Source organism: Phyllostomus hastatus, unplaced genomic scaffold (genome assembly GCF_019186645.2).
Source record: "Phyllostomus hastatus isolate PE091 unplaced genomic scaffold, TTU_PhHast_1.1 phas_scaffold_193, whole genome shotgun sequence".
NCBI lineage: Eukaryota > Metazoa > Chordata > Mammalia > Chiroptera > Phyllostomidae > Phyllostomus > Phyllostomus hastatus.
In genome coordinates this window covers 12,817,524-12,829,826 of record NW_025334015.1, presented here as the reverse complement: position 1 = coordinate 12,829,826, position 12,303 = coordinate 12,817,524, and the positions used below count along the sequence as shown (strand labels likewise).

At 45.0% G+C, this 12,303-nt stretch overlaps 1 protein-coding gene across 4 annotated transcripts in view; it reads right to left on the bottom strand.

The window, feature by feature from the left end:
* Positions 1-501: 501 nt before the first annotated feature.
* The window catches only part of CDON (cell adhesion associated, oncogene regulated), a 91,380-nt gene continuing 79,578 nt past the window's right edge, over positions 502-12,303 (bottom strand). For all 4 annotated transcript variants that reach the window (XM_045860228.1, XM_045860225.1, XM_045860227.1 and 1 more), the window contains exons 19-20: positions 3,150-3,424; positions 502-2,589 (exon numbers count right to left, since the gene is read on the bottom strand). In XM_045860228.1, coding sequence (XP_045716184.1) covers positions 2,426-2,589; positions 3,150-3,424 — 439 coding nt within the window. In that variant the 3' untranslated portion in view covers positions 502-2,425. The remainder of the gene's footprint in view (positions 2,590-3,149; positions 3,425-12,303) is intronic.

Below are 12,303 nucleotides of genomic sequence, written 5' to 3'. Positions count from 1 at the left end.
GCGGGGTCGGGTGTAGGAGCTTCACAGGGGGAGACGGGACTCTGGGAGGACGAAGAAAGTGCCGGGACGCCCACGCGTACAGGGGCCGCCTCTCTCGTGGCGGAGTCTCGCAGCAGGGGCGGACAGAGCGTGCAGAGCTGGACTGGTTCCCTTCAAAGAGGGAACCACATGCTTTTGGAAAGCAGCATGGAAAAATGGAAGGAGCTCAGATTACGGCTCTACGTCAGCTGGGTTCAAATCCGGGCTGTGCGGCTCACTGTGAGACTTGCGGACTCCGACACCTACTGTGTGGGTTTGTTAGATGGCAGTAACAAGCTCTGAGCCTGCTGCCTGGGACACAGCAGTCAGCGTGCCCATGTTAGCGCCATCTCTCCCAGGGCACCACGGCCCTCGACCCCGCGGTGAAGTGCCATCAGGCAGGGCTAGTTGGGTGCCTGCGCAGGGCACGGAAGTTCAGAACAACTCATGGTCAGGGGGAACTCAGAACTCCTAAACATGAAGGCAATTATATATATAGTTATATTTATATTTATATATCTCAATATATAAAGGCATTTTTTATAAATAAAATACAATAAAAGGGATAACACTTAAAACAGCGTTACTAACAATATAAATAAAGCAGTCCACAATGAGACTGCCCCAAAGGTAGAGTCGTTTTCTCTGCCTGGCGGACAGATCCCACGTTCAAACTCATCTTTACAAGCAGTTTAGGACCTAGGCTCTCGCTGACACCCCTGCTTCCTGAACCAGATGATGGCTGGCCGGCGCTCACGCCCGTTTTCTAAGACTCGCTTCGTGACAGCATTGCAGTCACGCAACTGGCCAACCGGGGCCTGCTCTCATGTTCTGTGTCCTAGGACTTCGTCCTTTGCTAGTCACAGAAGTCAGGGGTGCAGCCACCCCCCACCTCCAAAGCTAACTGCATCTACGCAGCATGAAGAAATCCCGCACACCACAGGCACAGATGCCTGGGATGGAGAACTTGACCCTACAACGTCCCTAATCCCTGCCCACGAAATCACACTCACTGCATTCTACCGGAAGGAGTTCTTGCACAGGGACTCGGCTTCAACGGCACATTTCGCTAACAGTTCTATCTATAAAATATATAAAAGTATGTAAGGGAATACTGATGCACGTATATAGAAAGTTGATTAACATAGCATTCTAGTCTATCTCACTGTAATTTCTGGGAAACTGTAAAACTTTTTCATTTATGCTGAAACTGCTGACTCTGAAGAGAATCATTTTCAGTTCCTTTCCCCAAAGGGACACACGGCCCCAAAAGGAGCAATGATCCATTAAAGCTGGGCTTGAGCTATTCGACACGCAGTGTTTTTGTGTTTTGCGGTTTTTGTGGAAGAAGAAAAGCCTTCCAAAGGCAGCTGCAAATACCCTGTCACTCCGAGGCAGCGTAACTGTGACTGATGGGCTCTGTTAACCAAAGCTTTCGGAGCCTGTTTACAATGACAACCTTCTGCAAAAAAGTCAGGGAATTTCAAACCACACTGTCCTCACCCTCCAAATGAAGACTTTTCTACCGTCACATCCCCACACTGGAAACTGGGCCGGCATGGTTTGGGGGGGTAGGGGGATGCCATCAGCACAGGCCTGTGATAATGACAGAGCTTCTGCCAGGCTGGGGTCCCTGCAAACCCTCCCCTGTCTTCTCCACATGTAAATCCTTCTCTTCAAGGCATCGGTTTAAAGTCTCATTTCGTCCCTACTCTTGGGAAGAGTTAAAAAGGGGCCAAAGGTGACCGTTGTATAAACACGTGCAATTTTAAAGCCGTAGGACTTGACGGCATTCTTCTTCCTCTGGCCTTGGTTCCCTTCCTGGGACCGCACGGACCCGACCCCACCTCTGCGTGCCCACGCACCCATGCCTAGTGGATGCCTGGGGAACGGACGGAACTGCGGCCAACACGGACAGGGAGTCGCCGTGTCCGCTGCACCTCTGTGGAAGGCACGGATAAAATCCCTAAGACCTCTGCTGTGAGAAACAGCAGGCTGTAACTGGGGCTGTTTCAGAACGTCCTCAGAGAGCCGGGTAACACTATCCTGAAAGCTCTCTGTCTGAAAACGTTGAACGGCCTGCGTGGTTCCCCCCAGCTGGGGCGGCCACGGCTGGTCTGTCACTGAGGTTCTCGGAAGACATGGGACGCTCTCGGATGATGGGAAACTACGCAAAACTAGGATGTTTCCTACTGCTGGGGAGGAAGGGAAAGGGAGGACAAACTTTAAGGCATAAATAATATAAAAGGGCACACATTTTAAGATACATTCATATGACATTACTACTACAAAAATAAATAATGACTTTTCTCTGATTTGAATTAACGTCCTTCACGCAGTCCATCCCCGGGCCCGTTCTGTGCAGTGACTGGCTTGCAGTGGGAAGTGACCGGTCCTGTGCGTGCCCTCAGGTGTCCTGCAGCTGCTGAAGGACCCCTGAAGGGCTGTCTAAAGGAATGCCAGGAGGAGACCATGTTGCCTTTTCAGTACAATCCTTTGAAGCAGGTGGCAAAATAAGAGGATTCCAACTTAAAATGCTGGTCTCTGTTTCTGAATGGATGTAGCTGTCTCCTGCAAAACACAGATTTGGGAGCATTATAAAATCATAAAGGCTGATTTTCACAAACAGTTGAAACACATTACTTCAAGCAATAAAGAGAGGGTAATGAGTAGAAGTAGAGCCCAGTTGTGCTTAGTTTGAATGTGAAGGAGACAAAAGGTATAAAAAGTTTACAAGGAGGCTGAGCGTTCATGAAGTTACACAACTCCTCTGAGGGTTAAGGCAAACTCATGAAAAGCCCCAAAATAACCACCTTGAAGAAACAGAGGTCCATGACCAAATAACACATTTTTTGGGCGAGTCTATGTATGGCCCAGGTGCAAACTGAATCGGGGCCTATTTGGATTTAGTTTCTGAAGTGTGATGGGATTAACAGCCTGAGATGAAGCAGGTGAAGAATAACACTTCAAAATGTACCTAGTCACCTTTGATTGAAGTATCCACCTCCCCACCCCCCAGTCTCTTGGGAAATGTGTGCGCTGATCACAGAGCGAATCCATCTGCCTCATCTCCCTCATGTTAGCTAGTGAAGACTGTCTAGAAACTGGGGTTGTGCCACGGCTCCCAGTACCTCTGTCGGCCTCTGTGGCGCCTGCTGTGGCGTCAGAGTCGACCCCGTGCCTGCCGTCGGGACAGCAGGCATGGTGAGCAGGTCTCGGCGCCGCTTCATCCGTGCTGCTCTCCTCAGGTGACGGGCCGCAGGCGGGGGCTGGTGAAGCCTGACACACAGGTGTCGTCGTGTGACTGAGGGGCTTCATTTCCAAGCCATCCTGGGGACAAGGTGCAGCCAGGGGGACCACGGACAGGGGGCTGCTGCTGAAAGTGCCATTCGTTTTGGTGAAACACCTACAAAGTGCAAACCGAAAAAACAGGTTTGTCTAGAGGGATCAATAATTAAAATACACTTCTTTTGAACTGTCATTTGGTATTTTGTATCACAGATTCTTCACAGGGACGGGTGCTTAAAAATGAACACTCCACTACGATCTGATACATCGAGAACTCCAAAACTATGGTTAAAGCGAAATACAACAGGAAAATGAATCAAAAGGCAAACCGCCTTAGAACACAGCCTTACACGGTGCCCTATTCCCTTACATGACGCCCTGGCCCACTGTCAGAAGTTGGTTTCTAGTGCACAATTAACTGGCTCCTGAACACAGCACACAGCAGGAGAAGGCCATCAGCCACTGGAAGGAATGAGGGGGAAAAGGGAGCATGCAGCTAAGACACAGATGCCCACATTCAGAGAAATGACCTCATGAAAACCAAGGAAAACAGGCCACTCTGAAATCAGACCGAGGTTCCCTCGCACGCTTGGAAGAAACACTACCAGGATTAGACATTTGAAATCTAGGTCTGGTTTCTTTTGCAAATTTTTTATTTCAAGAATTAATTGCTAGTATTAGCACTGAGCATTCACTTCAAGTCTGCCATACTTCTATTTTTTCTTGTGTTCACTTAAGATATGTGTTTTGTTTTTCTTTCCATTCTTCAGACAGCATAATTTCTACTGATCGTCCAGTTCACTGGCTCTTTCCTCTGCTGTCTCCAGTCTGAGGTGAAACCCATCCAGTACATTTTCCATTCTGGTTATTGTAGTTTTCAGCTTTGGAATTTCCATTCGGTCTTTTTTTTTTCTTTCTGTTTTTACTTCTCAGCTGAAATTCCCCATATGTGAATTCATCATGGGTTTATCCTCCTTTAACTCCTTGGACACATTTTTAATAGCAGCTTTGAAGTCAAGGTCTGCGAATTGTGACATCTGAGTTACCTCTGGGTCTGTTTCTATTGACTTTTTCCCCCCTTAAGGAAGTATCCCATTTTCCTGTTTCTTCAGATGTAGTTTCTTTATTGCTTTTTTTTTTTTTTTGCCTTTAATTTTCTAGTTCCTCTGTGGCCTTGAACTCCATCTTCTGACACCTTGTTTGGGTCTGTGACCCAAGACTGAAAAATACTCTCAGAAAAACCCCATAAATAACTGTCATTCACTGTCTTTCAAGGGTAGGCTATTCAGTTTCTGCCTGCTTCTGGGCACTCTCCAATACTTTGATATTATCCATCTTCATCATAATTGCCTGTAGATAAGCTATTCCACCATTAACAGAAGCTGGAATTTCAGAAATATATTTTTTATCTCTAAGACTGGGAGTGAGGAAAAGTTTGGAGCCATCGTTTCATCTGGCTCCGAGCTGGGCACATGGGGCAGGACACACGAAAGTGAGCAGCAGTGTCAGGGAATGAAGGTAACAACTCTTTGGATTCCCACCCTTTAAACATGGGACGGTGTGTTTCTGGGCACATGAGAATCAGTAAAAGGAAGTTAAGGCGACTGTTACTAACGGCTCTGTTGGTGCAAATTACTGTAAATACCAAATGTTAAGCATGCAGAAAGATCTGAACCTGAAAGAGAGTGAGATATCTGTCAGTTAAACAAGTCATTAATTTAAATAAGTTCAACTGTAATCACATAGAGACATATACTCACTACACATTTAGTGGAATTCAGATACCAGTAATCTGGAAGGAAGGCATAGTAGGCTAGGCATTCGTTTGTACAGAATAATTTGAGTACCTTATTATCTAATAGGACTATATTTTAACCTTTAATAATATAGCAAAAATACTCGTATATACCTGATTCAAATAAAACCTAAGTTTTCCTTGCATGTCTTAAGCCAGTAAAATAAAGGAAGCACTGGTATGGAAGGAAGTCTGTTGGAGGTGACCCAGAGCCCTGGCCTAGATGCATCATGATTCCAGGAGAGTACTGCATTCCATTTGTGTTTTGTCATACATTTTACTCAACTCTGAGCTTTAACTTCAGAGATCTGGGGTGTTGGCATGGGTGAGCACCAGTCTCCTGATAGCCATTTTTAAATGTCCGTGTCACCCTTCTGATGCTTTACCATCAGTCTCTTCCACTGTCTCAATAACCAGAGAAACTTCAAGACCCCTATATGTACTCCATTCATGGGAATCCACAGACTAAATACGGTGCTCATCCAAAATGTGGGCAGAGTCAGGGTGGGAAAAAACCTTTCTGAATTCAAACTGCTGCTAATGAGAATTTAAAGGATATCATCCACCTACATAAGAGCAACCTTATCTAGAAGAGGTCTTTATTCCAACACCCTTTGCTAAATACCTTCTAAATGCTAGACACTGAACATATGACAGCAAATAGGTCAGAGTTTCAGCTCTCAGGCTAGCAGAGGAGATGGAGAAGTAAAGCAACGGCCACAATATCACATAGTATGTGCTACATGAGAAGCTATAAAGGATACTGGGCGCCCTCAGCATGAATTACAGATATGTGGCTTCCCGCAGTACCGACTGGAGAGTGGGGTGTGTTCTCCTATTTCAGACTCAATTGTCTCAACCTAGGAAGTCACTCTAGCTAGCAATTATAGAATTAGAGAATAAGAAGGATTCTGATTTTTTAAAACCAGAAATATCTCTCTGGTCAGGAGAATCTATATGGCTACTGTGATTTCCTGGAAGTAAAGTTTAAAAATTAAATTCCTAGCTTTTGGCTATGACTGATTAGTTTGTATCAGAATAACTGTCCTGCCAAGAACAACTAAAAAAGAGAAATTTCATTTAAAATCTGTTGAATTCATCAAAGAGCTACCAAAACACTCGAGTGGCTGAGATTCCTTCCAGAGAGAAGGTGAATGTAATTCCGAGTTTTGGCACCTTTTTCCTTCCTGAGGCATTTGCCCAATTCCATGCAATACGAACACTGAGAGATGAAAGTAGAAAGTGGTAGGTAAGAGGCTGAGCAACATTTTCGGCAGCTTTGTAGGGCTGGGAAGGGAGAAACTGGAACTCAGAGCCCCCAGAGAGAGAAGGCCCAGTGCTGGGCCCAGTGAACATACCCAATGGTTTTAACTGGGACCCTTAAAGGGTTACAGTTGTAAACATAATGGTGAAACAGGGAAGACTGAACCAGCATTTAATTAACTCAATTCCCGATGGGCTTAAAGTGATCTGCCCTTTATCTAACGCCCAGCACCTGCCAAAAGCAAAAGTCAATTCTTTCCATAGGAAGAAAACATCTTCCAGAGCCCTTATCAATTTTTGTATACAATGTCCAGAATACAATAAAAATGACCAGACAGGAACAAGAGGAAAACCTAGTGATACAGTTATTGAGTTAGGAGATACTCACTTGAAAAGAACTGCATGAATATACTCAAGAAAACAGATGGCAAGATAAAGAAATTTAACAGAGAACAAGAATCTGATAATAATTACTTTTAATTTCTGCACTAAAAACAGAATAACTGAAATTACGAACTCATTACACGGGGTTGAGAGCAAGCTGGGCACAGAGGGACAGAGGTTTACCTACTGAACACGAAGCAGGATACTGCCAAGTACTAAGACTGAAGCTCAGAGATGAAAGGATGGAAAATGTATTTTAAAAGCTAAGAGACATATGCAACACAGTGAAAGGCTCAAAAATATGTGTAACTAGAGTCTCCCTGAAGGAGGGAAAGGAGAACGGGACAGAACCAGACTGGGAGAGACAAAGGCTGAGAATTTTATAAAACAGAAGACAAATGAAGCCACAGATTCAAGAAGTTTTATGAACCTTAGAGAGAATAAATACAAAAATTACACTTTTGAATGTGAATAATTAATCCGCTGGAAAGAAAATAGAAAGTGAAAATCATCAACAACTAACAGATGATTTGTGAACAGAAACAATGGAAGCAATAAAATAATGGAACAACATTCTGAAAGTATAAAAAGAAAGTAAATGCCAACCTAGAATTCAATAAACAGTAATAAATACCCTTCAAAAAGGATGCTAAATTAAAGAGATTTTCAGACCAAAACCTGGGAGAATGTGCCATCCTACGAGCTGCACTAGAAGGAATACTAAAGAGAATTCAAGCTGAAGGAAAATGAGTGGCAGGAGGAAGAAAACGCAGAAAGAAGTTGCAACAAAAAAGGTAATGTCAGGAATTCTGAATAAATGCTGAACAACAGTAAGTGTATTAGTCTTGGAGGGTCTCAAATATCTGTAGGTTAAAACACGTGACAGAAACAACACAAAACAACAGAGAAGAAAGCGGAGATAACATGTTCTGAAGTATTTTATTGTCTAGGAAGTTGTAAAAGCACTAATATACATTAGACTCTAACCAAAGGCAGAACGCCCAGCACCAAGCATGTAGTCAATGGCACAAATGTTAAGTGAGCAATAAACATTAGAACATCAGACATTTTTATACCCTTTTTCATACGCAAGTAAATTTACTATTAGAGAGCAACAATTAAGCTAATTATTGAAAATGCCTTCTAACAGACATGTCTATTAAAGTGGGAATGAAAAACTTACCCTTTTAGAGTTTCGTGTTACAATACACAATAGTAAGTATCTCTGTTCTGATTCAGTATGTGTTCTGGTGTCTACTTTTCCCTCTACCTGCTGCCTTCGCCACCACCTGACTTGACCTTCAGTCTCCCGAAGGACAGGCAATGACTGTCCCCGGTGTCACAGAACTAAGACAGGCACTTAATAAAATCCCCACCATAATGTCATAAAACAAACGAAAGGAGCTTCTGGCTTCATGTCCCGTTTCTCTGTAAGAATCTGGACTGATACAAAGGTACACGAAACGTAAAAGCAAAAAGTATCAGGTCACAAAGAAGCGTTTTCATTTAAAAGGAGTGAATTTAATCTGTAGGAAAAAAAACATACTTGCCACAATTTGAAAAACCAGGGCAGTTCCCTAAAAAGAAAATATTACAAACTAATCATTTGTTCATATAAATCTCACATGAATGAACTGGCATAATGTTGACATAAAATAAACGAAGACTCACCAGATACTAAGATGCTTTAAATTCTTCTGTTTCTTTCCTATTTGTTTCTTTTCCCCCGCTCATTTCTTTCATGCTTGTAAGCACAGAGGCACGTTTTAAATGAAGTCTCGGGGCGCTCTTACAGGCTGAGTGCCAGGCACCTTTGTGCTGGGGACAGGGAGGGAGAACGGTCCGGTTGGGGCGGACTGGGGAGTGGTTGGGACGGAGGGTCAGCGACACCGACGCTGACCAAGTGCTGACGCAGTCGCCCAGCTTTATGGCTGGGAGTAACCGAGCAGAGTGACTACAAACAAATGTGCTTGAAAAGAAATAGAAGGTATTGAGCAAGAGAAAAGCACAATTTCCTACTACCTGTTCATTAGCTTCTGTTTTTCCCATGAGTAAAACAGAAAATCACAGCAGCTTAAAAAAAAGATTTTTATTTATTCTTGGAAGGGGAGGGAGGGAGAAAGAGAGAAAGAGAAACATCGATGTGAAAGAGAAACATCGATGGGTTGCCTCTTGTATGCGTCTCGTCTGGGGATCGAACCCACAACCCAGGCATGCGCCCTGACTGGCAATCAAACTGGCGACCTTTCACTCTGCAGGGAGACGCTCAACCCACTGAGCCAAACCAGTTGGGGCGCAGCAGCATTTACTTACATTCTGAAGGCGACTCTCAGTTAACAGAGTGGTGCTCACAGTGAGATCGTAATCTGAGTTAGATTGCTAAAGTAATTATCACCCACATTTCAACATATTAAACCAAACTAATTAAAAAATTTCTACTACACCGAATCCTAACTCATAATCATCAGTAATTAACCACCTAGATAACCAAATATGAATAATTAGGCCCCATTACTTTTAGTTTAGTTCAGAGGTCTTGTGTCAGCATAAAAATGGCTTTGACTTGGGGGTTACATGCTAAGAAACAAGCAGAGAGAAATAGTCTATGAAAAAGGGATATAATACCTGTCCAGCATACAATTAAGTATATAGCATATAAAATAACTTTACTGATAATGCTTTACCTAAAATATCTGAAGCAATCAGATAATCACAAAAATATCTGTACCCATGTAAACTTCAGAGACGCACGCCTACAACCAGAGAAAACAAGAGGACGGCGTCTGTGTCGGCAAATGTGTAAAATGCATCAAGATTCTCTCGCAATGCACGTTACGCAGTTTATATGCTACAAAGAGTTGACCATTCACTAGCTCAGGCTTTTCAAAGGGTGTCCCGAGTGCAGCTATTGCTGACTTCGGCGGTAGTGAAAGCATTCATCGTGCTGTCTCTGGCTCCATGGAACTGCTTTACTTAATTTTAAGTTTAAAAAACATCAAGTGAATAGAACACTGTGCATCTTGCCACCGACAAAAATCGTACTGTTCTGCCAGAATTCAGGACGTCTGGGACCCGCTGGTTTGCCAGTATCTTATGATATATGCAGGAGAGACTTGCCTGCCCCACCCGTGAGACAGGAAAATGACGACACCAGTGCCCTGAGGTTTTCACAACATCCTTCAGCCAGCGCTCTGAATCGCACAGACTAGGGAACAGATTGGAACAGCAGCACAGGATTAAGTCTGGAAGAACATGTTGCTTTAGTATTTGACTAAACATGTTTTGGATTTTCCGGTGAAACTATGTAGCACCTCTGAAATATTTCCTGAAGAAGTGTTCCATTTCTGATTACACAGTTGAACATCTATTAAGCAGAAGTATATATGGAATTCCTCTGATGAGACGATCATGTGAATTTTGCATCATCTCCTCTTTTGATCATCCCAGGAGGGCAAGGGCTAACTATCCACGAATCACTTGGACGTCGGATGCTCAAGTTCACGAGTATGTTCTTGAGACTTCTGAAGCCGTCACATCTTGGCAGTGGTCTGTTTTCATTCAGCTCACAAGTGCTGGTTCCTCTTACCACTGCATCTGCGTTTGACTGAGGCGTCCTTTATCTGGGGGAGTTCATCAGTTACTACGTGCTGAGGGCACACACTCCTCCAGGGCCGGGCCGCCCGCCACTGTCCTTGTCAGCTCTTTGTCGGAGGCTGCAGTGACCCCCGCCTCAGAGTGGGAGCTTCCTATGGGGAGCTAGTTGACTGGTGACAGTGACTAAGCACGTTACTGAACACGGCAAGCTCGCACAGCGCACACGGGCACAATCTTACAGATAAAAGACCAAAAGCACCATCCGAACCCCGGCCCCTGATGACAGGCCCTCGCTCTCCTCATCAGGAGGAGGAGACACAGAACATCCCCAAAAGAAGGTGCTGATCATGCTACAGAACTAGACACAGTGCTTGGATGCTGTTCCTAGGGAATTACACAGATCAGCAGACATGGAAGAGAAACCAAATCTTAGGTTTTGTGAGTTTTGTTCCTTTGTTCCGAAGTAGTCAGCAGTCAGGGATAGGAGAGGGGCTGAATCTTAACAAACCAGCTCGCCAGAGGAAGGAGTTCAGGTGTGCCAGACAAGGAATTGTTTTCACTCTCAGCAAACCGACCGGGAAGGTCAAACCCCAGGCCTGAAAGAACTCCTAGTATCATAAAATGTTTCACATTCATCCCTGCATGCCACGGTTACCTGAGTGTACCTGACATCGGTGGAAGGTTCCCGCTGGTGACAGTGCATCCCCCAACCCGACGACACAGACATTAGAGTCGTCACTGAGTAACAACGTGGAGATCATCTGTAATAGCTGGGTTTCCTAGAGCACTGTTCCCAGCAGCTTCCGTCTGCCCTTGACTGCCAGCTGTGAGCAGCTGCCACTTTTCCCCCAGGTGGATTACACACATTTTTCCAAGCTGATTTTTACTTGGCTGCTTCCTGCCCAGTTCCAGCCTCTCTTGGACCCTTGAAGTTAATTTCTTGTTCCTTCTTGATGGGACCTCTCGGTTCATCCACCTGTGAACTCCATCAGCGTCCTCTCTGCTCTTTGCAAATTACCGGGACTGATGGTGAGAGGCCCAGATTCAACGTCAACCCCTCCCCAGGGAACTCGCCAGGCAACTGACAAACCCCCCGATCACATATCCAGAAGTGCACTCTGCCTTCTGAACTGAGGAGAGGAGAAGAGGGTAGAAAGCATTTGATTTACTCTATTATAATCTGTTTAACTCTTGAAATGCCCATAGTGCACAAGGATTTCTCAACTAAGTCTTGAGTGTCGGGGGCTGGACCCATGAAAACATGACGAGGCGTGCTCCTTTCTAGCTGTTCACAGTGAGCTATTATACATTACTCTTACAGCCTGAGAAGGGCTCGAATGAACTGAACAGAGTGGGGCAGTCAATGATAACGGGCCGCGAGGCCCAGCATCAATGAAACGCCACTGACTGCTCCAGTGCACCGTCCCTCTCACCTGTTCTGAAATTTCCACGTCAATACCCCAGCTGAGACAATGAAGGCAAAGTTTTCTCTCCAGATAGTTCATTATCAAAACAGAGGGACGAAAAGGGGGTCTAAGGCTGGCAATGACTTGTTTCTTGAAAGTCCACTCTAAGACACGCATTTAAGTCTAAACTGAAGAAGGCAGAGAAGAGTGTGGAGGGCCGGACACGGGGCAGGGAAGAGTCCACTGGAAAAGGCCGCAGCAAGACTCCGCCAGTCCTCAGGCACCTGCGGACTAGGCCTACCCTGGGCAAAGGAGAGTGTGGTGGGGAGTGACGGGGTCTAAGAGGATGATCCCAAAGGCCCGCTGAGGGGTGGCAGTCTCCCCTCGCTCAGTGACTGCGTCGTTATTACCTGGACACCACCTTGACATCTCTCAGCCGCCTCGTCGGCCAGTTAATCCTGTTTTTTTTTTTTTAAATGCGCCTCCTAAATCTCTCAAATCCATCGACCTCCCCCCACATCTACTGCAGCTGTCCTAGTGCCCTGCTTCTCGCCT